This window comes from Populus euphratica, unplaced genomic scaffold, assembly GCF_000495115.2.
Source record: "Populus euphratica unplaced genomic scaffold, PopEup_1.0 scaffold8.1, whole genome shotgun sequence".
NCBI classification, from domain to species: Eukaryota; Viridiplantae; Streptophyta; class Magnoliopsida; order Malpighiales; family Salicaceae; genus Populus; species Populus euphratica.
Window position 1 is genome coordinate 190,307 of NW_011499855.1, and position 27,664 is coordinate 217,970.

Here is a 27,664-nt window from a genome sequence, read left to right on the forward strand (position 1 = left end):
GGAGTTATTGATATTTCAAGTGCAAAATGATGATATAAAACCATGATAAAAATGCACTTTTAAGTACTAATCAACAGTCCCTTCGAACATGGTTGGATCTTGGGGAATAATGCTCAGTCTTGACCTTAAATCATACAGGCCAATCAATGAGATATCAATGTTGTCAATCATAATCTGACCAGCTGCAGGTTCAACAGTTCAGAAAAGAGCCTGTATGAGTGTAGATTTACCACTGCATGTTCTCCCAACAATACCAGTTTTCTTCCCTCCTGGGAAAGTGCATGAGAGACCACGCAGCATAAGTGGCATGTGTGGGGCATATCGAACCTGCATCGTATCCGGCCATTAATAACATAAAAATAATGCCTGCCAATTGGAGCAATAAATATAACAAATTACCTGTAGATTATCGATATCAATTTTACCATGTGATGGCTAAGAATGGTCTGGCCTATTTGATTCAATTACAAGAGGAGGCTCAGCAGGAATAGACATGTACTGAAGAATTCTCTCTACTGATATGAGTTTGTTCTCACAAATGCAAAAATTCCATATCAACCTAAATTGTGCCATGTGTAGCTCAAGCGTATATGTAACAACTAAGCCAGCAATGGCTATGAAAAATTAACAAAAAACGTGTATTTCAAGTTCAGTCATTGGTTGATAAGAGGAATGGAAATAAAGAACAGATACAAGACAAGAACTGCCTACCTGGATTAGTTCTTTCTGGAAAAGAGACTAAAAGAAACAAACAGAAAGCAAACGTAACAGAATTGAACATATCCATGCGGAAGCAAAGCCATTGCATTGCAGCAGAATTATGAAATCTGGGCCGAGAATATGCATCTGTTAGTTTCATATTCATTTCTTCGAATCTTAATTCTTGATCAAAGCTCCTGATCGTTGTTGCTCCTGAAATTGTTTCTGCAAAATTTTGGATGACTGGAGCGTTGCATACTCCAATCAACCTTGAAAGCTCTCTTGCTGCCGGTATGTAATATTGATGCATACATCAAGAAATGTGTTAGAACCCCTCTCTTTCTAAATGCTAAACCATTATAATAAGAAACTTTAAAAAGCGTGTTCTTTCACTGTTCAATCACACAATTCACACAAACACGGAGCATTGTAGACATACTTTGCATTTTTCAATGATTTATTTTGATTCTCAAAATTTTATTTCAAGCAATTTAATCATAATTGAACACCAATTACTTCCGGTTTCTTAGGCAATAGCGGAATTAAAAGAAAATGAACTAAAATAAAAAAAGGCATCAAATATGGGTGGCATGCCAGAAAATTTTTAAAAAATACACTTAGATTCTCAAACTTTAAAAATAATACAAATTACACAATTTAGGTCCCTTTAGATTTAAAAAAAAAACCAATTTTGATATAAAAATTTATTTATAGTATTTTTCAGTCCCTGATTAGAGAAAGAATAGAGAGAATGGTCATCGGATTTCAGTGATGAGACAAAAGGTCATTGTTCAAGTCATTTACGACCACTAAAATAAATGTTTTTGATCTCCACGGATTCCATGAGATGAGAAGGGCATAATGGTGGTTGTTTAGAGCCCCAATATTGCTTGAAAAAATAGATCTAAGCCAAGGTAGATAAATCTAACATGGCTTAATTTCATGTTTTTGGATCTTTTTTGCATGTTTTGAGTTAATGGATTGGTTTAGGGTGTTTCAAGGGTATTGGTGAGATGTTTCTGAGTTAAAAAAACTTAAAAATTGATTTTTTTAATAAGTTGTTGCCCTGATTGATATCTATATATATATATATATATTTATATATATAAAACCGTGATGATAAAAATAAACCGTGATATTATTAGAAAAAAAATGACTTGAAAATATATATTTTTTATAAAGGTTATATTACTTGTCATGATGAAACACGGACTACATCTCATTGCATGCCGTCGACACTATGTTTTAAATTTTCATGTAAGTTTCAAAAATCATGGGAAAAAGAAACACTAATTAAGAGACAAATGAAAAAAGTATAAGAAACATCAAGAGTTCTAATGATATTATTAGATTTTGGGCACTGAAGTAGAGCTCAGAAAAGTAAATGATTGTTTAAAGAAACAAGGAGTACCTGATACCAGATACAGGCAGCAATTACGGGGATGGAAACTATAAAAACTTGCCATGCCACTTGAGACATCACTGCTATGATTCCCAGAAGCATGATTGCATCGAAGGCAAGGTCGTCAACTATATGTGGAATTTCCATATCTAATGCACTTTGATCTGTAGAAGCCTACATGAGAAGAAATATATCAATGAAGTAAAAGTATTGAACTTGGTATCCTCCCCTAATTAATTCTAATCACTTATATAAAGAACCTAAGACATATTGAAATTGCATACTCTATTAATGATTCGTCCGCTAGGGGTTGCCTCAAAAAAGGACATGGGAGCACGAAAAATACACAGATGCAATTTGTTGAATAGTAGAGTTGCAGTTTTGTACCCTGCTGTTACAAGAAGCGTGGCTTGAGCAAGCATGCAAAAAGAACTTCTAATAACCAGAGATACATAGACGATTAACAGTTTAGATCCCCTAACAACAGGTTTCACATCCTTTGACACAGGAGTTGCCCATGCCATCCAATAAGTGCTACCAAATTGAAGGATCTGAAAGAGAAGTTGGGCCAGTAATATAAAGGGCACCAGAGCTCCTCCGTATGCTGTTGTGATATATTTCCAATAGATTTGAAACCCAACACTACCTTTTTCTCTCTCTTCTTCTTGAATGAGTTGTGCTTGTGGCTCGGCTACCTCATCTACTTTACCAATTTGTGAATCTTTATTTCCTTCATTATGTACAATCCCATCAGTACTGTTCTCGCCTCCATTGTTGTCTCTGACACTTTCATTTTCAGAAACTGGTCCTGCCTCTCTGGAATCAAGAACTGATAAAGCTGCCTTGTGTGTACCTACAAGTACCTTAAAATCAGATCCTGAATTGAGAATGTCGTCATACTTCCCAACCTGCGCGATCCTTCCATCTTTCATGACCTGACCAGAAGGTACAGTTGAAACAAATGAAACAATAGGAGACATGATAATCCCACAAGCAATGAAGAAAACAAATGCATATTACTCACCAAGATTAGATCAGCAGGGGATAAGAACTCAACTTGATGAGTGACATAAATAACAGTTTTTGAACTTAAAAGACCAAGCAAAACTTCCTGTCATGCAAAATCGAACAAGTATATTGTAAGAGAAATGCCAATTTTATTTTATTTTTTTAATTAGGCATGAAAAGAAGAATAAAAGAGGAAGCAACTAAAAGGAAAATTAAAACAAAGGGTGGTGTTTTTATCTGGACTAGTAATTTTTTCTACAGAAATCGAAAGCAAAAGTTAGCTTCCACTACAAGCAATGGTTTCAGGGATGATGGGATAGTTTACCTTAAACAAATGAGATCCAGTATGAGCATCCACGACACTGAAAGGGTCATCAAATAGATAGATTTGGGCATCTTGGTAGAGAGCACGTGCTATCTGTATTCTTTGCTTCTGTCCACCACTCAAGTTGATACCCCTCTCACCAATAACTGTTTGATCACCGAATGAGAGGATTTCCAGGTCCTTCTTCAGGGAACACGCTTCAAGTACCTTATCGTACCTTTCTCTGTCCATCTCCTTACCAAACAATATGTTCTCTTCTATCTTACCACTCTGTATCCAAGGTGACTGAGCAACATACGCCTTTGTCCCACACAACTTGAGTGTCCCTGAGATCTTCGGTAACTCTCCCAAAATGGAGGAAAGCAAGCTTGACTTGCCAGAACCAACAGTACCACAAACAGCTACCTTCATACCATTGAGCACTTTGAAGTTTATATCTTTCAATGTTGCACTGGGTGAAGACAAATCCCAAGAGAAATTTCCATCAACAATCTCGATTGCTGTATCAGAACTGCCTCCTGGAAGCTTCTCTATAGCATCAGGCTGCAAGTCATCAAGACAAAGAAAAGATGCAATTCTGTCAAGAGAAACCTTTGTCTGAATTAGCATGGAAACTGTATCGGGAAGGTTATAGATTGGGGATTGAAGGATCTCGAATGTTGCGAGTGCAGATAAGACCTTCCCTGATTCAAGCGGGATTCCTATTAGCATGCAAGTACCAAAGGTGGCCACAACGATAACAGTGGGAGTAGCCCAAGCGACAACAGTGATCACTACTGAATTATAGAAGTATTTCTTCAGCCACCGTGTCTCTACTTCCCTGAGTTCAAGAATGTTAGACAAAAACTTCATTTCCCATCCTTGAAGCTTGAGAATTCTCATATTTCTCAAAATCTCCACAGTTGCCTTCATTCGTTTATCTTTTGATTCCATTAACTTGTCTTGAAACTTCTCCTCTAATCTTCTGAAAGGATAGTTTAACAACATGACAACTATTGTCGCAGCAAAGCCAGCAACCGACCCCAGTCCCAAATTTCTGTACAGTATCAGCAGGGCCAAACAAACTTGCAAGATGACCAACCATGGATCGTGTATGTACCAACTAAAGATGCCAAGTCTATCAGCATCAATTGTCATAATATTGATCATTTCTCCATTTAAATGCCCCTGATTTGACTGACAGGAAATGGTCAAGCTCTTGTTGTAAATCATCGTGGCTGTTACTGCACGGAGCCTTGTTCCAATTTGTTGCAACCTAAAAGATAAATGCATGTGTGCGAGGCACTCAGCAAGCTTTGCAGCCACAAAGGTGGAAGCCAAAATATAACCTTGATTCTTGAATTCTCCTCGCCCTTCAAGGCATTGAACAAAAGCATCGATAAGGTAGGGACCAGCATAAGAACATAACGTGTGTATCAACGCCAACAAAGCTGTCTTTAAAATTTCTTTCCAAACTAACAGGAACAGTGCTTTCGCGAGCTTGAACCTGGTAACTCTACCACAATCTGAATCAAACTTATTTTTAAAAACTGGAAAAGCTCCAACCACACTGTCAACACCGTGAAGTTGAGGAACATCTTCAAGGTCTAAAATTTTCCTATTGCCAGCAGCAATTAGAGAATTCATCCAAGAGAAGGTGAGAATACTGAAAAGACCAGCATTTCCAAAAGGAGTCACCGTATCTCCCCCTCTGGAATTACTTGTCTCCAAATTGTTAATCGAACTAGAATCACCATTCAAAAGGGGTTCTCCAAGTACATCTTGAATATCACTTCTCAAAAACCCAACATGACAAAGAAACAATCCAGTAAACACAGAGACCACATCAGACACTAAATACCACTCTATCTCCAAAGACCCGTGTTTGCGATGAAGGAAAACATCTACAACAAAGCAATAACAAGAAATAGCCGAATAGAAACCCCACCAAACTCTCAATAACAAAGGGAACATTTTTTCACCTGAGTTAAAGAATTGGGTATGCAAATAAACAACAAGTGCACCCCACGAGAGTGTTCTCAGCCCTAAATCCAAAAGGGTCATTATTTCACCATCAGACAAAACATTTCCATACAAATAAAAGTAGCTCAACAAACACAAGATGAAATTAAAAACTGAGACCCCCAAACAACAGACCACGGTCTGTTTGTACCACAAAAACCTCCTCTTCATCATTAACATCTCTGAAGAACCCCCCCAGCACCTCACCTGTTGAGTTTCTTACATAAAAACGAGACACATAAAGCAAGTAACAAAACCAAGTGCAACGATCCACAGAACCCACTAATGAAAATGGACTGAAGAAGAAAATCAATATTCGAACCTGGTGCATGCATTATGGAAGATGAGCTTGAGACAATGGCTGCGACACCTTGCTCTGATGCCTCGGAAAAAAATTCCATGATCTGTGAGTCTTTGCAGGGATTACAAATCCACAGACGGAGGGAAATAAATAAAATAATTAAAATAAAAAAAAGGTCCCGCCTAGACGGGGTCTGTTACAACTTACAATGAGCGGCTGCGAAAAGTTAATCAAAAAAACATATTTACCCCTCAATTATCAAATATTTGTCAATTGGATACCCAAACTAAACTTTTGCTCAATTGAGTCCTATAAGGTGAACATTTATTACCCAGTCATCCCTTGCCTTAAAATCTTCTTTTCAATTATAAAAATTAAGTAAAACAAAGTTTCGAAAGAAATCCATGGAATTGATCCGATATTTTTTTACTGGATTTTGCCTGGTCAATGTCCGTAATAATTTAAAATGAATCTTAATTAAATTTTAAATTGTAGATTATTAAGTCAATTTGCAACATCACGCCCGATGTAATAACTACTATTCATCAAGAGGGAAGGAAGCAGCAACTAGGCGTGGTAGCATCGTAGTTTATTCGAGAAGATGGAAAGGAAAACTTCCCCTCGCAATCATCAATCAAGATCCAGCCTTTCAATGTTGTGATCATCTGAGTTGAAAACACCGAGATCCTTGCCTTCACCAGATTTATTTTTTTCTCCACTCAAAGTTTGATCCATTGTCATCACGAAAGTTCATGTCATTCTTGTTCAGATACTGGAACAGGGAAAATGAGTCGTTAAGAGACAAAAGCATTGCATATTCACCTAAAGATTTGACAGGCTGCCATGCTTGCTGCACAAATTTCAACTTTTAGACGTTGCAGTCAGCTTATGATGTTTTGGTAGTAATTGTTTTTAATTTAAAAATATATTAAAAATAATATTTTTTTATTTTTAAAAAATTATTTTTAATATATACATATTAAAATAATATAAAAACATCAAAGATATATAATTTAAAATAAAATAATTTTTTTAAAAAATAATTTTAAACAACAATCAAACACTAACTTATTTAAATATCTATTTTGGATACAGTGATAGATAATTGTTTTTTAAAGTATTTTTATTTTTAAAAAAATATTTTTAATTTAAATACATCAAAATAATATAAAAATTATTAATTTAAAACAAATAAAACATTAAATATTTTCAAAAATACAATACTAATCACGCTAGTGTGTTGTTTTTTCTGAGAGTAGCGGAAAAGGACTCTGGGATATCAAATTTTTAACCATGGTTAAACTTCAACAAGAGTTGGGTGAGTGCTGAGCTCCACTGTCATTATTTTTTCTCTCGTGTTTTTCAAATATAAAAGGTCATGTTAGGACAAATTTCGAAGAAAGAGGAACATTAATATTTAAATTATAATAAAAACTTTCAATTTGATTATTTATAATTACTTTTGAAAAAACACCAATAAGCAACATTGATCTCTATATCAAACCGGAGTTTTAAAAAAATTGAAATTTTTTTAAATAAAATTTTATGTTTTTTTATTGTTTGGTATAAATTTTAAAAATAATTTTTTTAAAACGTGTATATGTATATATATATATATTATGCATTTTAAAATTAAAAATATTTTTAAAAACAATTATTATCAAATACTCCTTAGTACTTTATCTTTATTTTACTATAAACACCGATAGATAGAGCATAATACCACAGAATTTTCCCTGGCATTCAAGATATAAACAGCATTGCATCAAGGATACTTTAGTAAAATTCCACAACCACCAAAACTCCTAACGAAGAAGCTCAATAGCCTAAAGTCTCAATTCTGGGGCTTGACCCCACCATTAATTAATTTAATTCAATCTTATCATCTCAGAATTAAAGTTTTTTTAAAACAATAATCCAAAAAATAAAAAATAAATATATACTTTAAAAATACATAATATGAATTATGTATTTGTTATTATAATAAGTGAGTTTTTAAATTTTTTTGACTTTAAAATATTAATTTAATATTTTTTCATAACAACCATTAAAAGCGGAGTCCAAGTGGTGAAATACACACAAATTTTTTTATTTTATTTTTATGGACCGCTGCCGGACCAGAAGTCCTTATTAAATTAACAATTGTGCCAAATTATCAATACACTTGTTGAAGTTCCATGTGTAGATTTAAATTTCTTGTCGTGAAAGAAAAAATTACTGTATTTCGCATGTATAATAGGACACAATATATGTGTATGATCATCAATAATGTATTTAATTAATTTAATATGTGTAAGATTATACATTTATTAATATTTAATTAGAATCTGTAAATGAATCCATAATACATGGTTGAAGTTTCATGTGCAAGCCTAAATGTCTCGTCGCAAGAGAAAACAAAATGCTATAAATCGCAAATATGATATTAACATGACATACATGATAGAAGTTTGATTTTCTCCTGGTTCATTTGTTATTCTATAATTATTTAGATATTTTTAGTTTTTTTTTTATTGTTTTTCATAATAAAATCAATTTATTTTATTATTCTTAAAAACAAAACAAAAAATTAACTATAATCAAGAAAATGTTTAGATATTTCATATTTTTTTGCCGTAGTGTAATGATTCATTGCTTTTGGAATCCAATCTTCAAATAAAGGTTTATTTCACAGTGGTTTTTTTGGTCTCAAATGCAACATGATATTTTTATAAATTAAAATAAAAAATAAAAAATTATTGAGGTGTACATCATATGCTATAATTATTTTATTGCTTTTGAGTGGTGCATGCATCTAATATTAATGGTTAAAACCAATATTTTATCATGTTATTTAACTTATTTTGGATTCTTCTTCTTTTTTGTCCGGTGCATATGCCACCGATAACAATTTATTTTTTTCTCATTAGAATTCCATGTGTGCCCTTTAAATTTACATATCATCTCTTTAAATTATTTTTCTTATGATTTCGTTCTTGTTTTTCTATTTTTATTTGTTTTACTTTAATTAATTTGATTTTATTTTCAATCTAATTCTTTTTAATTTTATATTTTGTTTGATTTTGTCCCTGCATTTTTTATTTTTTTTTTATTTATCTATGATAGCTTTTGATTTTTTTTTTAATTTTATCCCTTTCATTTAATTATTATTTTCTATTTGGTGATATTTTGTTTTTTGCTATTTTCCTCCATTTTCTATTTGGTGATATTTTGTTTTTTTTTGCTATTTTCCTTTTGCTTTCATAAGGTTTTTAATTTGAAAATTTTTTTCTTCAATTTTATCCTTTGATGTGAAATTAATTGAGAAATAAATTTTTAATTGAATCAAATTTGTAATTTTTTGAATTTAAAATATTAACTTAAATTTAGAAGATTCTTCTTAATTAATTCTTATGGATTGAAACATTAACTTTACTGATTTTTTTCTGCAATACATGTCTCGCTAGCCCTCCTTCATTTTTTAAATTATAAAAGTTATTTTTATTTTTCTACTTGTTTTTTTACAGAGTTAAATTACTTGAATACATTTGAAAGCAAAACAACACTTAACCTTTGTGTATTTTTTTATTTTTAATTTCACTCTTGATTTTAGAGTTTAGTTGTGATTTTAAGGGCAATTTAGCTTTCTGATTAACATTGATAATAATTTTTTAAAAATTATATATTTTTATTTTATCATTTATTAAATTGATTAAAAAATAAATTTCATGAATGCCTTTGTTTTTTTAAGGTTATTCTATTATATATTTTTATTTTATCATTTATTAAATTGATTAAAAAATAAATTTCATGAGTGTCTTTGTTATTTTTTTAAGGTTATTATAATTTCAAATAAATATTTATTTTAAAATTAATATTGTATATCCATTTTTTATTATATAATTAAATAAAAATTATTTAAAAAAATTATCACATCTAATTAAATTCATTAACCAAAATGCAAGATGAAAAGAGTCATCCAAGACACCATTATTTCAACACTTTAAAAAAGCTTTCATCCCTTAAAAATGGCTTTTATCTTTATCTTTATGTGTTTTTATAGATTAGGTGATGCTTTTACAGGTGACGTGGTTGCCTTTAAGCCTATAAAATAAAGTGATTTATATAAAATTAATTCATATGATTTAATTAAAAATTTATACTAAAAAAATCAAATAAAAAAGTTTCAAGATTATTCTTCTTATACAGTTTAATGACATCATGTATGTATATATATTTTGCTGTTAAAATATTTTGGTCGGTTCCGCAAAGGATGTTAAAATCTAATCAGCATCCTTAACTTTAACACTATATCAGAATGAATCATTGAGATTTTATCCAGTCCCAAAAGGTTAACAAAATTTGAAATCGTTAAAGCTAAATCCAAAATCTTTTTTTTTTTTTTATTTCACATAATAAAGAGAACAAACCCAATAATTTGTATTGATGGCTAAGTAATTCCTCTAAAGCTAAATCCAAAATCTTTTTTTTTTTATTTCACATAATAAAGAAAACAAACCCAATAATTTGTATTGATGGCTAAGTAATTCCTCTGCATGCAACTCTCTCTCTCTCTCTCTCTGGAGAGTCCAAACAAAAACAAGTCAAAGCAATTCACACCTAGAGAGAGTACAGCAAAGGCAGGGAGAGCGCAAAAACATGTCAAAACAATTCACACCTAGAGAGAGGACAGCAAGGGCAGGGAGAGCGGGGTAGAGAGAGAGAGAGTGAGAGAGAGACCCATCTTCGTGTTTCCTGTTTTCAGGTACGTTCTAAAGTTTCTCTCTTACTCAGGACCTTCATGGTACAAAACCCATTTCGCCTATTTGTTTTCTTTGCATTTGAAAGAGTTTAGATTTTAGGTTCCGGGTCACAATTTTGAGGTCGAAAGTGGAGCGAGGGAGACAAGATTTTCTTGTGGGTCTTATTGTGTGAATGCATTTTGGGCTTGGGAGCTGAGAAAGAGAGGGAAAGTGAGTGAAAGTTTTGAAATTTTTTACTGTTTGTGTTTTGTTTTGAGGTGTTTGGTTGCTGAGAAAGAGAGGGAATACGAGCGAAAGTCTGGAAATTTTTTTCCGGGCTTTTGTTTTTTGCCTTGTATGATTTTTTTTGGGCATTAAACAGAAGAATAAAACGTGAGATTTTCTGGGTTATTTTTTCATTTTTTATCTAATTTCCTGCTTCATCTCTCTCCCTGTTTCTCTCTAAGTTTATGGTAAATGCATTTGTGGTTTATTTTGTGTTCTCGGGCTCTGATTTTTTGGGGTTTATTTTTTCTCTGACAGAAGCAGAGAGGCGAGGTAAAGGCAAAACTTTTGAATTTATCAGGTATTTGGGCCATTATTTTTTAACTTTTCTAATTTTTATTTGTTATTGCATGACTCTCACTGTGTTTGGTTTCCGAGAAAGCTCAGGAAATGACAAAGAAAGGACCGAAATTAATTTGTTTTATTGCTCTTTGGTTTTGAGTTAGTCGTTACCCAGAAAGAACAAAGAAATTATCATTTTGTTCTATTTTAGCTTCTTTTTTTTATGATCCTTACTTCTCTGTGCTATGTTTTTCCATATAAGTTTGTTTCAATTGACAAAAATACAACACCTTTTCCTCGTACGTAGGTTTTTTAATGCTTTTCACTCCTAGTCCGTGAATTTAACAATAAAAGTGAAATGAGCACGTCCAGTGCTGGGATTTTTATAAACTATCCCTGTGTTTTGTATATTTGCATGTGTTTTTGGGCCAATGAGTTGAGTCCTCCTTAACGAGTCCCTTGCAACATTTCTATTCCTTGTTCAAGTTTTGGTTTTGGTTATACATTATTTTTTCAGATTGCTATGCATGATAATGCCTATGGTTCTTCTATTTTAATCAGTGAAATCTTCTAATTTATTTATCCATTTGTCAACTAGAAGTTGAAATGTTTATTTGGGTATTTTAAAGCGCTCTTGTCTTTCTGTGGTATCCGACTTCTTTTTGGCAATTATGTTTACAGCATAGGTTGAGGTAACAGTTAAAGAAATATGGATGAAAATTCTCAATCAAGCATTTTTGATGGGGAGATAACTGGAATCAGATTTGGTTTGGCAACTCAGAAGGAAATTGTAAGTAGAATTCTGTCTTGGTTGTTTCCTTGCTCATGTTATTTAAAGCGTTTCAATTGGTGTAATGGTTTTCTTGAATCATTTGTTGTTTCTTCGGATTGATGTGCAACATTTGAACGTAGAGGTACCTGGTACCTCTAGAGTCTATTAAAAATTTATTTCAAGGCACCAGTTTTGATGTTATTAATGTAAAATTCACTTTTGATTAATAAGTTTTCACTTTTCAGCATGTTTGCCAGGATTGCAATTTATCTGTAACTGGCATTCACTTTATTTCTAGCTTCAAATCCTCTAATTGTTATAAACTGATGCCTGTGCAAATTTTGTTGACAGTGTACAGCATCCATCAGTGATTGCCCTATCAGCCATTCCAGTCAGCTGACTAATCCGTTCCTTGGTTTGCCACTTGAATTTGGCAAATGTGAATCTTGTGGCACTTCTGAACCAGGAAAATGTGAAGGTCAATATCTTTCCTTGATCACATGTGTGTGTGAGTGCGTGTATGATTTTTCACTGTTTTATATGATTTTTCTTGAAAAACATGTGAAGGTCAATATCTTTCCTTGATCACTTGTGTGTGTGAGTGTGTGTATGATTTTTCTTGAAAAAAAATTTGAATTTGCTCTTTTTTCCACTTCCAGGTCATTTTGGATTCATCCATTTGCCAATTCCTATATATCATCCTAGCCATATTAGTGAGTTGAAGCGAATGCTGAGCTTGATATGTTTGAAGTGCTTAAAGTTAAAAAGGAACAAGGTATTCCCAAATTGAGCATTTCTTCTGTTTCATTAATTTTCAAATTTTTAATGAAACACATTGAATCTACATGTGAGTCACGATGCGTAGTCTTTCTCTTGGTGTCCATGTTGATGGAGTTCAATAGGCATAAACATAATAAGGAGCATGGATAAAGGTTTGCGTGTCACATATTTACTTGATAGATATATGTTAAGTACATTCCTTTTGTTCCTTGATGCTGCTGTAATGACGACAAAAAGAAGGGAAAGGAAAAATGATGGTTGTGAATAGCATGGGCATTTAGAACCCAATCAGTTATTATGATTGGGTAACAAGATAATTTTTCCTCTAATCATTGCAAATGATGTATAAAGAAGTGTAAAACCTGACCTACCATGAAGGAAAGGATGGAGAGAACTTTAAGGAAACACACCTCTGTTTTTCTGACTTAGAATCAGTCAAAATGAGGTCATTGTGCACCTTATTCTTAATACTATTTGCTAATATGTTTCTTCCTATTTCCCACACTGACTTTATAATTAACAGATTCAAATCAAGAGTAATGGTGTAGCTGAACGGTTGCTTTCATGCTGCGAGGTGAGTATAAAAGTGTCGGTTGCTTTCATGCTGTGAGGTGAGTATAAAAGTGCCATTTACTCTTCAATCTATTTGTAGAAAGAAATATGCACTATTGCATGTTCTGCTTACTAATTCTGAACAGGCGTTACACATTATGTTACCGCATCAATTTTATTTATTTATAAATATGCTTGCTTTAAATTGCTCTCCTCTCTCGCAGACTGTTTTGTTCAATTTCTGCTAGGGCCCCAATGTGTTCCTACAATTTTAAGCTCCCAAAGTTTACCTTGATTGCTCGTTAGATCAATCATACAAATAATGGTTCCTTATATATGGAAGGAGAGAGCATCGGTATATGAGAAATTTTGCTCCCAAAGAGGGATGGTGCATTTTTGTAGAGGAAAGGGGAGTCATTGGTTATTTTTTATCCTTGTCTCTTATTATCTGTGTACCTTTTGGTGATGCAGTTGGATTTATGGTCGTTCCAGGTTGTGAATGTAGCTGGATCTTTTTTCCTGGATTCCCAGACAACATAACTTTTAGAACTTAACTTGTATTTCCTCCCCCCTTTCTTTGGTTGCTCCTTTCTCCCTACCTATTTAAATTTTTTTCCCTGTTTAATAGAGTGCTGAGATTTTTTTTTTTTTTGTACTTTATGGGAATTGGTTTCATTTGTGATTTGGCACACAAGATCCTCGAGTTACATAATACATGATAAAGAATCTTTGCTTATATCTGATTTTACCTATTTCTTTTTGTCACAGGAGTGTGCACAAATTTCTATTAGAGAGGTTCAGAATACAGATGGCGCTTGTTTCTTAGAACTAAAGCTGCCTTCTAGATCTAGACTACGCAATGGTTGTTGGAATTTCCTAGAAAGATATGGTTTTCGCTATGGTGATGACTTTACACGACCATTGCTCCCCTGTGAGGTTTGTTTCTAGTACACACTTGTTTTAAGCGTGATAGATGAAGCTGTTTGGTATTGGGGCCATTAGTTGTTTTATGAGAATACAGATGGCTTGAACTCGCAGGGTCTCTAGTTTCCAATCTAGTTTGTTTTATTGATGGAGGAGATATTTTTTGTTGCTGAGTTGTATAGTCCTGACCCCCTGATGTCTGTGTTCAGTTTTCATCACTTTTGAAATTTATTTATGCATGTACATGCTTACAGCAAGGTAGTGTGCATCCAGATTTGTTTGGTGCTTCATATATGCATGTGTGCCAATGCTTGCCTATCCAAACAGTTTTTGTTTGGTCTTCTGTCTTACCCACATGGCTGGAAATGAGTTACCTCATCGCCTCAGTGAGTTATACAGGATTCAGATTTAGAATAGTACCTGTATGTGTCAAATCATTCTCCTTTTCAGCATGCACTCTGATGTTCTCTAGTTAAGTAGTTTGCATCAGATTTTAAAACAGCATTCGTATGCATCAAATCATTCACTTTTTCAGCATATACTCTGTTGTTTACTTGTTTCAGTAGATTCTGAGATCGTATCATAGAGATTTAGAGAAGACGTGAAGTTGGTTTTTGATATAAATTTCCCTTTCCCTTTCTTTCTGTCTCTCCATCATCACCATTCTATCTGGTTTGTGTGGGGTTGGCTGCAATACACAACAGGTCATGCAAATTCTCAAGAGAATTCCTGCGGAGACTAGAAAAAAGCTAAGTGGAAAAGGATATTTCCCCCAGGATGGTTATATCCTACAACAGTTACCTGTCCCTCCAAACTGTCTATCAGTTCCAGTTGTTTCAGATGGAATTACTGTCATGTCTTCAGTAAGCTATTTACATACTAAATTGGGTTCTCTACCTTGCTGCGATGTTTGTTTTCATCATTGACTTATTGCTTTCATGTTGTTTTCAGGATCTCTCTATATCCATGCTTAAGAAAGTTCTTAAGCAAGCTGAAGTGATCAGAAGCTCACGATCAGGTGCACCAAATTTTGATGCACACAAAGATGAAGCTACTTCCTTGCAATCAATGGTCGATCAGTATCTTCAAGTTAGGGGCACAACGAAGACATCCCGTGATGTAGATACTCGTTATGGGGTAAAAAAGGAATCCAGTAAATCCACAACCAAAGCATGGCTTGAAAAGATGAGGACTCTGTTTATAAGAAAAGGCTCTGGATTCTCTTCTCGCAGTGTCATAACTGGAGATGCGTACACACTAGTGAACCAAGTTGGGATCCCTTATGAGATTGCTCAAAGAATTACATTCGAGGAGAGGGTCAGTATGCATAACATGAGATATCTACAAGAACTTGTGGATAACAAATTGTGCCTGACATACAAGGATGGTTCTTCCACCTACTCTCTAAGGGAAGGTTCCAAGGGTCATACTTTTCTTCGACCTGGGCAAGTTGTACATAGGCGGATTATGGATGGAGACATTGTCTTTATTAATAGACCACCGACAACTCACAAACATTCATTGCAAGCACTTTCAGTGTATGTTCATGATGATCATGCAGTTAAGATTAATCCTCTGATATGTGGGCCTTTAAGTGCTGATTTTGATGGTGATTGCGTTCACTTATTCTATCCTCAGTCCCTTGCTGCGAAAGCTGAAGTCTTGGAGCTTTTCTCAGTGGAGAAACAATTGCTGAGCTCCCATAGTGGCAATCTGAATTTACAGCTGACAACAGATTCGCTTTTGTCATTGAAGATGATGTTCAAGGCCTGCTTTTTGGGCAAATCAGCTGCTCAGCAACTAGCAATGTTTATATCACCTTATTTGCCACAACCAGCTTTGTTGAAGGTCAACTGTTTTTTCCCACACTGGACTGCACATCAGATTCTCCAGATGGCTTTACCAGCATGCTTCAACTGTTCTGGAGAGAGATTCTTGATCATCAACAGTAATTTTTTGAAGGTTGATTTCAACAGGGATGTTGTGGCATCAGTAATTAATGAAATTCTGATCTCAATGTTCTTTGAGAAGGGTTCTGGTGCAGTGCTCAAGTTCTTTAACTCCTTGCAGCCCATGCTGATGGAAAATTTGTTCTCTGAAGGCTTCAGTGTTAGTTTGGAAGATTTCTCCATCTCTCGGGCAGTCAAACAAAGGATCCCTGAAAGTTTCAAGGCCATTTCTCCCTTGCTTTGTAATTTAAGATCCACCTTCAATGAGCTGGTTGAGTTGCAAGTGGAGAATCACATCCGGGATGTGAAACAGCCAGTTAGAGAATTCATTTTAACTTCCTCTGCCTTTGGTTATTTGATTGACTCTAAGAGCGATGCAGCTGTTACTAAGGTTGTTCAGCAAATTGGCTTCTTGGGCTTGCAAGTTTCTGATAGGGGAAAACTTTACTCGAAAACTCTTGTTGAAGATTTGGCCTCCCATTTTCTGAGCAAATATCCTGCCAATTTGTTTGATTATCCTTCTGCCCAGTATGGCTTGATTCAAAACAGTTTTTTTCATGGGTTGGATGCATATGAGGAGATGGCTCATTCCATTTCTACGAGAGAAGTCATTGTGCGCTCATCTAGAGGATTGTCTGAGCCAGGAACATTGTTCAAAAACCTAATGGCCATCCTCCGGGATGTGGTAATTTGCTATGATGGCACTGTAAGAAATGTCAGCAGCAACTCAATCATCCAATTCGATTATGGTGTGAAGGTGGGAACTGAGTCCCAAAGTTTATTCCCAGCTGGTGAACCTGTTGGCGTCTTAGCTGCCACTGCAATGTCCAATCCTGCATATAAGGCTGTTCTTGATTCTACTCCAAGTAGCAATTCCTCTTGGGATATGATGAAGGTAGCCATTGCCTTATGCAAATTCTTCATCCTCATATAAGTTTATTTCCCCATATTCTGCAGTGTAATGCTACAGATCTTTCTTAACATTTCATTTCTTTTCAGGAAATACTTCTTTGCAAAGTTGGTTTCAAGAATGACCTAGCTGATCGACGTGTGATTTTATACCTGAATGACTGTGGCTGTGGTAGAAATTATTGCCAAGAAAGAGCAGCATATTTGGTCAAGAATCACTTGGAAAAAGTCAGTCTTAAAGATATTGCCAAGTGTTTTATGATTGAGTGAGTTCTGCCCTTGCATTTTTTATATCTTTTTTGCTTTCTTGTTTAGAATCAAATGAAAGGATGTGTACTGTCCCATATGCTCTATTCTTTTTCCTTCATTGATATTGTGCCACATCCTTTGGATGCCCAGTTCTCAAACTGTGCGTCAATCAATTTTCTATTTATTCCCCTGTTTATATTTTTTGCCCTTGTTTTTGCTTTTTATATCATTTATTCTGTTTTACTCCAACAGTGAGATATTTATCAGTAACAATATGCTTGATATAAGATGAGTTCTGATGGCTTCTTACAAGCAGATACAAGAGTCAACAGATACCAGAAAGTTTTGGAAGTGATGCAGGCCTTGTTGGTCATGTTCATCTTGATAAGGTCACTACTCTTTTTTCTGAAGCATTTTAGGTGGCATATTTTATCTATGAAGTCCTCGGGTTTTCTCATTAAACTTATTTCTTTTGTTAGTAATTTGAAGCTTTATTTTATACAGAGGAAGTTGCAAGATTTGAACATTACTGCTCAGGTGATTCTTGAGAAGTGCCAAGAGACTGTCAACTCATTTCGAAAGAAGAAAAAAGTTGGCAATCTTTTTAAGAAGACAATTTTGTTGGTCAGGTTAGTTTCTCAATTCAATCTAAATTTGCATGAAGTCAATAATTGTGGTCTTGAAAGTCCCCATCATTTACAATTAATTTTCTGAAATGAGATGACATGCTGCCTGAAAGAAGAGTGAGTCTTCAAAAATTTGGTTAATTGGATTGTGTTTTCTTTTTGTGAAGATTTGGTTTTTAGCAGTCTCGCATTCACTTGATGAATGGTGATTGATTGATAAAACTGTCAAATAAAATATATGGTTCACCTTTGAAGGGAGATGATAAATATGAAAATTACAACAGTTGGAGAGATCACATGGAGAGACACTGCTACATTCATCTTCTAAAATTTATGGCTGTGTTAGAAGTGAGATGCTGAAGTTTTCCCAATACAATGAAAAGTATTACCGAAGTTTTCCCAATACAATGAAAAGTATTGCCTTGAGACTGTCTCTCTCTCTCTCTCTCTCACACACACACACACACACACATGAAAAATGCGAAGGCTTTGCATGAATTTGTTTGTCTCAAGACATAAATCATAAAATTGAATTGGTGAGATAGTTTGTTTTCTTTTCTGTTATTTTTGCCATCCCTTCTTATTTTCTGATTTACTATTACCTATAAATTTACCACCTTGGCGTGAGATTGGTTTACTTCATCTAATTTCACTTGAAGTTCGTAGTTACCAGAGTTTCTATATGACATGGAATGACTATCTAGGGTGTGTAGCTTGAATTGGTTGCTTTTGCATCGCTTGATCATAACTGTGCTGCCCAAAAAATGTTTTTTATGGTCTCTCTGGAGTGATACACTGTTAAAGACCCAATCTGCAGCTTAGGTATTTTACATCATTAAAGGTGTGGAAGAGGTTAATGCTTAATGAGGTGAAGAAGATAATAGCTTAGAGGTATGAGTGTAATTTGAACTCATGCATCCAGAGACAGGTCCATTTGGGATCACAGCATTGCATGAGTCAGATTGCCAAAATTAATGACTCAAAATGTAGCTTAGGTGCTGATACACTGAAAAAGTTCAAAGCGCTCTGGCACTTGATAGGCTAGGTGCTGCTACAAGGCCACTAGCTGTATATTAGCCTATTCTTGGAATGCTTACCTATAGCTGCTCCCTTTTCACGGTTGTACTTGATTGTTATCTTGCATATAATAGTACTAGAAACATTATTACTTAAATGGCTTAAAACACCAGTTTACTTCTATCTTTTATTTTCTGCTTCTTACTTGGCAGCAAAGATATGTGCTTGAAATGGCTACTTCTCTCTTTGATTTTGTGCTCCTTGGCAGTGAAAGTTGCTCTTTCCAGCAATTTATAGATGAATCACCATGCTTGATGTTCTTCTGGCAAGGTGCCGATGATGTTCATTTGGAGAGGACTTCAAACATTCTTGCTGACATGATTTGCCCAGTTCTACTGGAAACAATCATCAAAGGTTTGTGATAATTTTGTTTTATATGTCATGAAGAATGTTTGCTTATGTTTCTATGGGCCATGTGGATCAGATATTTTTGATAATTGTGCTCAGAAGTATGTAATTTCTTCTCCTATCTGTCTTTGTTCAGTTTATATTGGTTTGACAATTAGCATAAGGCATGCTGTACAGAGAGGCTCCAAGAGAACATGGTGCAGCCGTATCAATGCTTGTGGTTCTTAGGCCATTGCATGCCTGTTGCCCTTCTGTCCAAAGAGAAAATTTAACAATATTGACTTGGTGTTGAAAGTTGATGAATAGAATCAGATCATTGTTGTTTGGCATGTCATGATATTCGTTTTATGTTTCTTTTCCCTCCAAGTTGCAGTGTAGTTATTTTCCAAAGAAATTTCTTTATTCAAACAAATAACCCACTTGAAAAGGAGTAATTTTTCTGAAAGCTATCACACATATGCCTTTCATATACCTTGTCCATATCTCTGGAAGCTTGAGATCAGGGCAACCATATCTATTCAATTGCAAGGAAAGAAATCACAGACCAACTTTCTAAACAATGACAATGACAAGTGAGAAATAATTTCATTTCACTGTCTTCCTACTCACAAACCACTATAGCAATTGCTCTTGTTTCAGAGATTTGTTTTGTCCTAAAAAGAGACCATAAGGTTGCAACCCTGCAAGAAATTGCTGCATACTGGCACTCATGTGCCTGACAGTCTTTTGGCAATATAAAGCATACTACTCATCGATTATTTGGTCGTATACTACTCTCTTCTTGAAGCTTTATGATTCAATGAAGTGTTTCCTTCTATTCATTCAGTTCTGAACATGTCCTTTCTTCATATACCACAAATTGCACATGGTTATAGATTTTATTTGATTGGTTTCATGAACTTTATGTTAAACATGATATTTGGAGTCCTCCATTTCATTGAGATATGCTTAGAAGGCAATGCTTCTTATATAAGTGTAATATAAAGCAGAACTTTGCTGATGGACTGTGTTTATAACTTTTAACTTTTTGCAAAAGTTTCTGCAGAATTATTGTTTCAATTTTAATTTGATCTATTTGATTATCTATGATTAATGCTAAGGCCTTTAATGCTTGAAATTTTCATGCTTGTGTTGGCTTTTGTTATAAGAGGATCCACAATGGCTTTTGTTAGAGAATAATATAAATTATATCTTGGGGCCTAACCTAAAAGCTTAAACTTTTAGGTGAGATGATTATTTGACATGGTATCACAGCTTTGATGACCAAGTGGTCACAAGTTTGAATCTCACCATCCCTATTTATTAAGTAAAAATTAAGCACACGGTAATATGAGCCTGTGCAAGTTTCAAGCCCAAAGGGCTTTCACTTGAGGGGATGTGTTAGAGAATAATATAAATCATATCTTGGGGCCTCACCTAAAAGCGTAAAATAATATAAATCATATCTTAGGGCCTCATCTAAAAGTTTAAGCTTTTAGGTGAGATGGTTATTTGACAGTTTTGTTTTATGAATTTTCAAGGTGTCATTCAGTATCGTGAAGAATTTAAACATAATTATTAGTTTTAATGTTCATTGATATTTAAATAGTTTATTTATAGGTTAGACATGGCGAGCCTTAGCAACACATGGATATGTAACCATTTTCCATGTCTAGATTTTTTTGAGTTGCTGTTGAAACATGATTCACTTTCGTAGTTGTCCGAGAATATCTCCTTCTTCCTCTCTTTCTATGATGAACACAAATAAATAATTATATATTGGATCTATAAATGCAACGTCGAATTTCAACATGGCTAGAATTCATTATTTACTGTGAGATCTGCTCTATCTCTGCAATATGCAGGTGACCATCGAATTTCCTGTGCAAATATAATTTGGGCAACTCCAGAGACAACAACTTGGATAAGAAACCCATCCAGGACTCAAAAGGGGGAGTTGGCTTTGGATATTGTTCTGGAGAAATCTGTTGTTAAGAAAAGTGGTGATGCTTGGAGAATAGTCTTGGACTCATGCCTTCCAGTTCTTCATTTAATCAACACCACACGTTCAATTCCTTATGCGATTAAACAAGTTCAGGAATTGTTGGGAGTTTCCTGTGCATTTGACACAGCAGTTCAGGTAACATGCAAATTGTTCCCATCTGCTTTGAAGCAGTCTATTCTTACCGTTTGATGTGCATGGCTTCTTTCCTTCTCTACGTTCCTCTATTTTTCAATTTGGCTCTTATGAATGCTATCCTCGCCACATGTTGTGTGGATGCATCTTCAACTAGCTTACGATGCTGTGATATGCAGTATAAAATCATCCATCATATCCCTTTTTATACAGGGACATGACTAATTTTGTTAATCTATCAGTAAATGAAAATCCATTGTTGCCTGAATTTTTTTGGCATCTTTTACGAGTTATTCCTTTAGGAGTCTTCTAACTGCCGTCTAGTTTGTTCACATGTTCTGTTTTTGATCATTTAATATGTTCAAGAATCGAGGGGGATTTGAATGTCCTCTTTATATTTGAGAAGTGTGGCTGTCTCGGCAACTTTTGCATAATTTCTCCTCCCATCACTAAACTGGTCATTGATATTATTTGCACAAAACTGCTACTTGATAATGGAAAATTGCCTCATTATTTCAATCCCCAAATGCTGAACAATATGTATCTCTGATGCATCTACATCTTTTTAATTAATTTGATCCTAAATTCTACCTTCTTGACTACTCTATTCTGTAAATAGTGCTGTTTTCTCTGTGGCTCTAATTAATCATGTTTCATGCAATGATGCAGTGCAAACTTTTATGCAGACGTTAATGAAATTATGTTTTTGTGCTGAAATTTCCCTGCCCAGCAAACCACCCCCTCTCTTTTGTTTTCTAAAATCTCCCTCTCTTCTAAAAGATTGCCAAGATAACATATCATTAATGGATAAAGAATCTCCCTCTTTTTCTAGAAGATTGCCAAGATAACATATCATTAATGGATAAAGAATCTCCCTCTTTTTCTAGAAGATTGCCAAGATAACATATCATTAATGGATAAAGAGAGATTACGATGCTCATTTATGGCAATACACCTTGAGGTGTGATGGTGGACAATTATCTGTTCAGTATATAGTGTTCTGTTTCACATGTGATCCATTAGGCTGAGTTAATTTATGCATAGTTTCCAGTGTTTGCTAGCATTATGGAAAGGCTTAACTAGTTGATTTTGCAGCGCCTCTCAAAATCAGTGACCATGGTGGCAAAGGGTGTTCTGAAAGAGCATCTCATTTTACTCGGGAACAGTATGACATGTGCTGGAAGCTTGATTGGCTTCTACACTGGAGGTTATAAAACATTGTCTCGATCATTGGATATCCAAGTGCCATTTACTGAGGCCACACTCTTTGTAAGTCTTTTCAGTGCGTTTCAATCCTCTAATACATAATCAGTGTCACTCTATTAAATGAGCCATCTCTATATATGTTACACAGACACCGAGAAAATGTTTTGAAAAGGCTGCAGAGAAGTGCCACACTGATTCTTTATCAAGTATAGTTGCTTCCTGTGCATGGGGCAAGCATGTTACTGTTGGAACAGGTTCACACTTTGATGTCCTGTGGGACACAAAAGAGGTACTGTTTCTCTTCAATTGGAAAGTTGCTTTCGAGAAGCTTTTAGAGCTAGATCACTAGTCCCTGTGTTCTGCGCAGATTTTCTGCCCATTTTTCCAATCATATCATTCTCCTTTTCAGGCATGCTTGAATCCAGAGGGCAGCATGGATGCATACAGTTTTCTAAATATGGTGAGAAGCACTGCAGGTGGAGAAGAGTCAGTTACTGCTTGTTTAGGTGCTGAAGTTGATGATCTTATGCTGGAAGATGAAGACTGGAACCTGTCACCTGAGCATAACTCTAGTTCTGATAAGCCTACCTTTGAAGACAGTGCTGAATTTCAAGACTTTTTAGGCAATCAACCTGCTGAATCGAATTGGGAAAAGATCTCATCTTTAAAGGATCGGCCTAGAAGCTCTGGAAATTGGGATGTTGATAAAAATGATGGAGCTGTTAAGGAAAAACCTTGGAGTCTGGGAATGAATACAGCCGAGGCAAATGATGTTGCTTCTAGTGGCTGGGACACAGCAACTGCCAGGATGACAAATAACTCCTGGAATTTAGAGAATAATGTAGCTCAGTCCAATTCCTTTTCTGGTTGGGCAACAAAAAAACACGAACCCCACAATGGCTTTGTAACAAAAGTTCAAGAAGAACCTACCACGTCCAATGATTGGGATGCTGGTGCTGCCTGGGGGAGAAAGGACAGAGACAACAAGTTTGCTGAGACAAATACAACAAAGTCTTGGTGGGGGAAGGTAACAGATGGTGATGAATCTGGACAAAACAAAAGCAAAAACAAACGTCCAGAAGACCAAGATGTAGGAACACATGGTTGGGTCGATAAGATGTCTCAGGACCAGTTGATATCTGGTTGGGCTTCTAAAACTACCCGGGAGGCTACCACTGAATCCCTCAGTTGGGATAGCAAGGGCAATTCAAATCCGGGAGATGCAGCATGTGGTTGGAAGGCAGCATCCACTTGGGGGGCAGAAAATACTGCTGGTGATAAACTTTGGGGTAAAGAGGTGTCTTCTAATCAGGCAGACACAGCCTCTGGTTGGGGGAAACCTAAGTCACCAGAAATTTCACTAGGCTGGGGCTCACCCAAAGAGTCAGTTAAGTCAGTTCGTGGATGGGGGGCGTCAAGTTCTGGAGGTGGCAGGGATAAGAAGACTGAAAACCAATCTCTGGCTGGCCAAGGGAAAGAGGCAGGGGGTTGGGGTAACAAGTTGACTTCGAATCAGGCAGACACAGGCAGTGGTTGGGGGAAACCAAAGTCATCAGAAAATTCACAAGGCTGGGGCTTGTCCAAAGAGTCTGGTAAGGAAGTTCATGGATGGGGGGTTCCAAATTCTGCGGGTGGAAACAGAAGTGGAACAAATAACACTAACAAAAACGGGATGGGGGGTTCCAAATTCTGCGGGTGGCAACAGAAGTGAAACAAATAACACTAATGAAAACGAAAACGAAAACCAATCTCTGGTGGAGCAAGGGAAAGAATCAGGTTGGGATAACAAGGCATCTTCAAATCAAGAAGCCATGGCCTCTGGTTGGGGGAAACCAAAGTCACCAGCACTTTCAGAAGGCTGGGGCTCACCCAGAGAGCCAGTTAAGGCAGTTCATGGATGGGGGGTGCCACATTCTGGAGGTGGCAATGGTAGTGGAAGGGATCAGCAATGGGGTCAGCAGAGTAGAGAGTTCAAGAAAGACCGCTTTGAAGGTTCTCGAGGTTGGGGATTGAATAATGGAGATTGGAAAAATAAGAGGAACCGCCCTTCTAAACTGCAGGAGGATTTAAATGCCAGTTCAATATTTACCACAACCAGGCAGCGGTTAGATCTATTCACTACTCAAGAGCAGGATATCCTCTCTGATATTGAGCCATTGATGCTTTCTATTAGAAGAATAATGCATCAAACTGGGTATGTTTTCTATGCTATTTGCTCATAAATTCTCCAAAAATAAGAGCTAGTAATTACCTAGAGCATCATAGCACAGTGTATTTTTTATTGACTAGTCCCTTTTGATTCTTCATAGATTTGCAGCATTTATACCATTTTCTGCATGCTACCATTTTGTAAATTTTCTTATTATGGAATTTTTTTTGAAGGTACAATGATGGGGATCCATTATCTGCCGATGATCAGTCTTATGTGCTTGATAATGTCTTTCATTATCATCCAGACAAAGCAGTGAAGATAGGTGCTGGAATTGATCATGTTACGGTATGTATTCTGGGTGACCTATTCCCTTGTTAGATTTTGCTTCAGTTCAGTTGTTATCTATCCTCATGCTACACTAAGTTTAGGATTCTGTAGCCCTATGTCTTTTGGATAAACATGTGGTTATTTTGTCATCTAAAAACAATAACATTGTAGTTGATGCCAAGGGATTTATCTTTTGAGGCTCATATTATCTGTTATCTCAAGTAGAACTTCAATCTGTTAGAGCTTTGCAAAGAAAGTTCCTCTTCTGAATTGATAGAATGAGCTCAAGTTAGTTCTTTTTTCTTTTTATTTTTCTGTGCATCAATTATGGGTATGCTTTCTTCCTTCACAACATTGATTGCATCCAGGACACAATCAGAGGACCAAAGAAAACTTGATTAGAGGTTACTGATTTGGTTACATGTCTCTTGTTATCTATTTATGAACTATTTGTCTTCACTCTTACATCACTACCACTCTCATTACTTAGCGTTACTTAATAAGATGGTTGCAAGGTCTATTAAAGTCCAATCTCTTTCATTCTCAAAATAAAATAAAATAAAATAAAATCCAATTTTATTACTTGCTTGCCCGCACTACAAGTTCTTTGCCATTTGATGAATTGTAATGGTGTAACTGCTTTCATAATTACAACATTTCATTGTCCTTGTGAATAACTGTAATTCTACGCCAGTACATAATGTGGCTCATATACTTTCTATGATAAGGCTTTTAGGTAGGAAGTCAGTTCTCTATCAGATGTCCTCTGATATCAAGGGACATGGCTATATTCTAGAATGGATGATCAATTTGACCAGCTGAACTAAGTGAATTTTCTTGTTGGTGTTTGTAAATGACCCGTCATTCAGCGTGTTGGGATTTTTCCTGCTTGAACTTGTGTTCTAGTTTGACTTGAATAGTTTGCAAGGATGTATAGAAATCCGGATCAGTTTTCTACATCAATTTGCGGTTGAGGGGCAAGAGATGGTCAGATGTTTGGTAGTGTTTGAGCCAACACTTGTGAATGATATGCCCTCTGGTTCTTCACAGGCCACTTGGCTGTCATTTTTCTGTGGACCAACCTTGCTCTTCACTCTTTTATTTCTTCGGAGAAAGATCCTCTCCACTTGCATCTGTTGCTTTAACAAAAAAATTGAAAATGCACAGTGCATATAGCAAGATGCATCCTTTTACATCTGTGCATAATCTGCGTTTTATGTGCATTATATGATTACAAAATATCTTTTTTAAATCTAACAGGTTAGCAGGCACAGCAATTTCCAGGAGAGCAGGTGCTTCTACATTGTCTCAACTGATGGCTGCAAACAAGATTTTTCATACCGCAAATGCCTGGAGAATTTTATCAAGGGAAAATATCCAGACTTGGCTGATGAATTCATTGCAAAGTATTTTGCAAGAAGAGGCAATCGGCAGCGCACCCCAGCTCCTGAGGGAACCGAGGAGGAGAAACAGGCCCTGTGATGTCTGATGATGAGGGTTGTATAAACATATCGAGTTATCAGCTCCTTTGATTTGTACATATAAAGCATGTCTTTCTGGTATACTTTCCTTGAATCAAATTGTAGTTAAAGGCATGCTTTCTTGTGAACTGCCCCTTTTTTCTCCTACAGGCAGTTCTTGTAAGTAAGCAAGTGATATGAATGACAATGCTTTCAAAATTTGCACCAAAGTTGAGAAAAAAAGGTATATTTCGAGCTAAAAACAATTTAAAAATTCAAGAGATTGTGTCAGGTTAAATCATATCTTAGAATTAAATATGAAAGCGAAACTCTTAAGATCACATCTATTTCTGAAAATGCAACCATTTCTTTTGTAAAGAAAACAGTTTAGGCACCAAGGATTTTTAAACATTCGAATTCCATAAACACTTCATAAGTAAACTGAAAAATACTAATATTATTGGTTGTTAAATCTGGTTCGACCTGGAGTATGGGTTGATACGGGAGTGTTTAAGAGTAGTATTTTTTTTAATGTGTGAATATATTAAATTGATTTAAACGTATTTTTAGTATAGTTTGAATTAATACTGAGGGAAAAAAAATTCGAAAGGAAAAGAAAATGAAATGATGTTTTAATAAAAATAGTTGCTAATCCGCAGGGTGATTCGATAACCTAAATATTTTGATTATGTTAAGGAAAGTATTCTGATTTATCTTTTCTTGTGATTTTCTGTATCAAGAAATCATATGACTTGAAAACTCTTATTACAAGGCAGTTCTTTTATTAACATTTTCTTAATATTGTTCTCTCAAATCTAATTTGATTTATCATTAAAATAGTTTTAATCAATATTTATAGTATATTCATGTATGAAAGATAAATAACTAGCCTTTTTTTAATTAAAAAAAGATGAACTCGAAAAAGAACTTAGGTAATTAAGTAATCGAGTCAACTCACGAGCTATAAAATTAATTATTTTTATTAAACTAATATAGTTTTTTTCTCTCTTGTTTTTTTTTTTAAATTATTAATTATTTTTATTAAAATAATATAGTTTCTCTCTCTCTCTTTTTTTTGTCAAAAAAATTGTATTTTAACTTGTTTGAATTTAAATAGAGTATGAGCAAGTAAACCGAGTTACTAATAACTTGATCGGTCAAGCATAATTCAATATATTAATATTTTAGAAATT

General features: G+C 35.1%; 1 protein-coding gene and 1 pseudogene across 4 annotated transcripts; one reads left to right on the forward strand and one right to left on the reverse strand.

The window, feature by feature from the left end:
• Positions 1-5,903, reverse strand: part of LOC105122800 (ABC transporter C family member 3-like) — a 7,926-nt pseudogene extending 2,023 nt beyond the window's left edge.
• Positions 5,904-10,239: 4,336 nt separating this feature from the next.
• On the forward strand, positions 10,240-26,696 carry LOC105122801 (DNA-directed RNA polymerase V subunit 1-like). Of its 4 annotated transcripts, none has more exons than XM_011022091.1 (20): positions 10,240-10,688; positions 11,001-11,043; positions 11,706-11,814; positions 12,148-12,274; positions 12,456-12,571; positions 13,100-13,150; positions 13,897-14,064; positions 14,757-14,915; positions 15,004-16,896; positions 17,001-17,176; positions 17,476-17,548; positions 17,664-17,788; positions 19,071-19,216; positions 21,055-21,329; positions 22,422-22,595; positions 22,681-22,821; positions 22,942-24,190; positions 24,267-24,726; positions 24,915-25,029; positions 26,272-26,696. In XM_011022091.1, the coding sequence occupies exons 3-20, from the start codon at positions 11,734-11,736 to the stop codon at positions 26,491-26,493; spliced, it is 5,751 nt and encodes a 1,916-aa protein (XP_011020393.1). In that variant the 5' UTR covers positions 10,240-10,688; positions 11,001-11,043; positions 11,706-11,733; the 3' UTR covers positions 26,494-26,696. The 4 variants fall into 4 exon arrangements, with proteins under 4 accessions (XP_011020393.1, XP_011020395.1, XP_011020394.1 ...); XM_011022093.1 differs by having other exon boundaries at positions 10,240-10,519; XM_011022092.1 differs by having other exon boundaries at positions 10,240-10,480.
• The last annotated feature ends 968 nt before the right edge of the window (positions 26,697-27,664 follow it).

Bases quoted from the DNA above. Each gene is read 5' to 3' on its own strand.
- LOC105122801 (XM_011022091.1), top strand. From the start codon at position 11,734: ATGGATGAAAATTCTCAATCAAGCATTTTTGATGGGGAGATAACTGGA. The intron at 11,815-12,147 runs GTAAGTAGAATT...TTTTGTTGACAG, and splicing joins TGGCAACTCAGAAGGAAATT to TGTACAGCATCCATCAGTGA. The intron at 24,727-24,914 runs GTATGTTTTCTA...TTTTTTTTGAAG, and splicing joins AGAATAATGCATCAAACTGG to GTACAATGATGGGGATCCAT.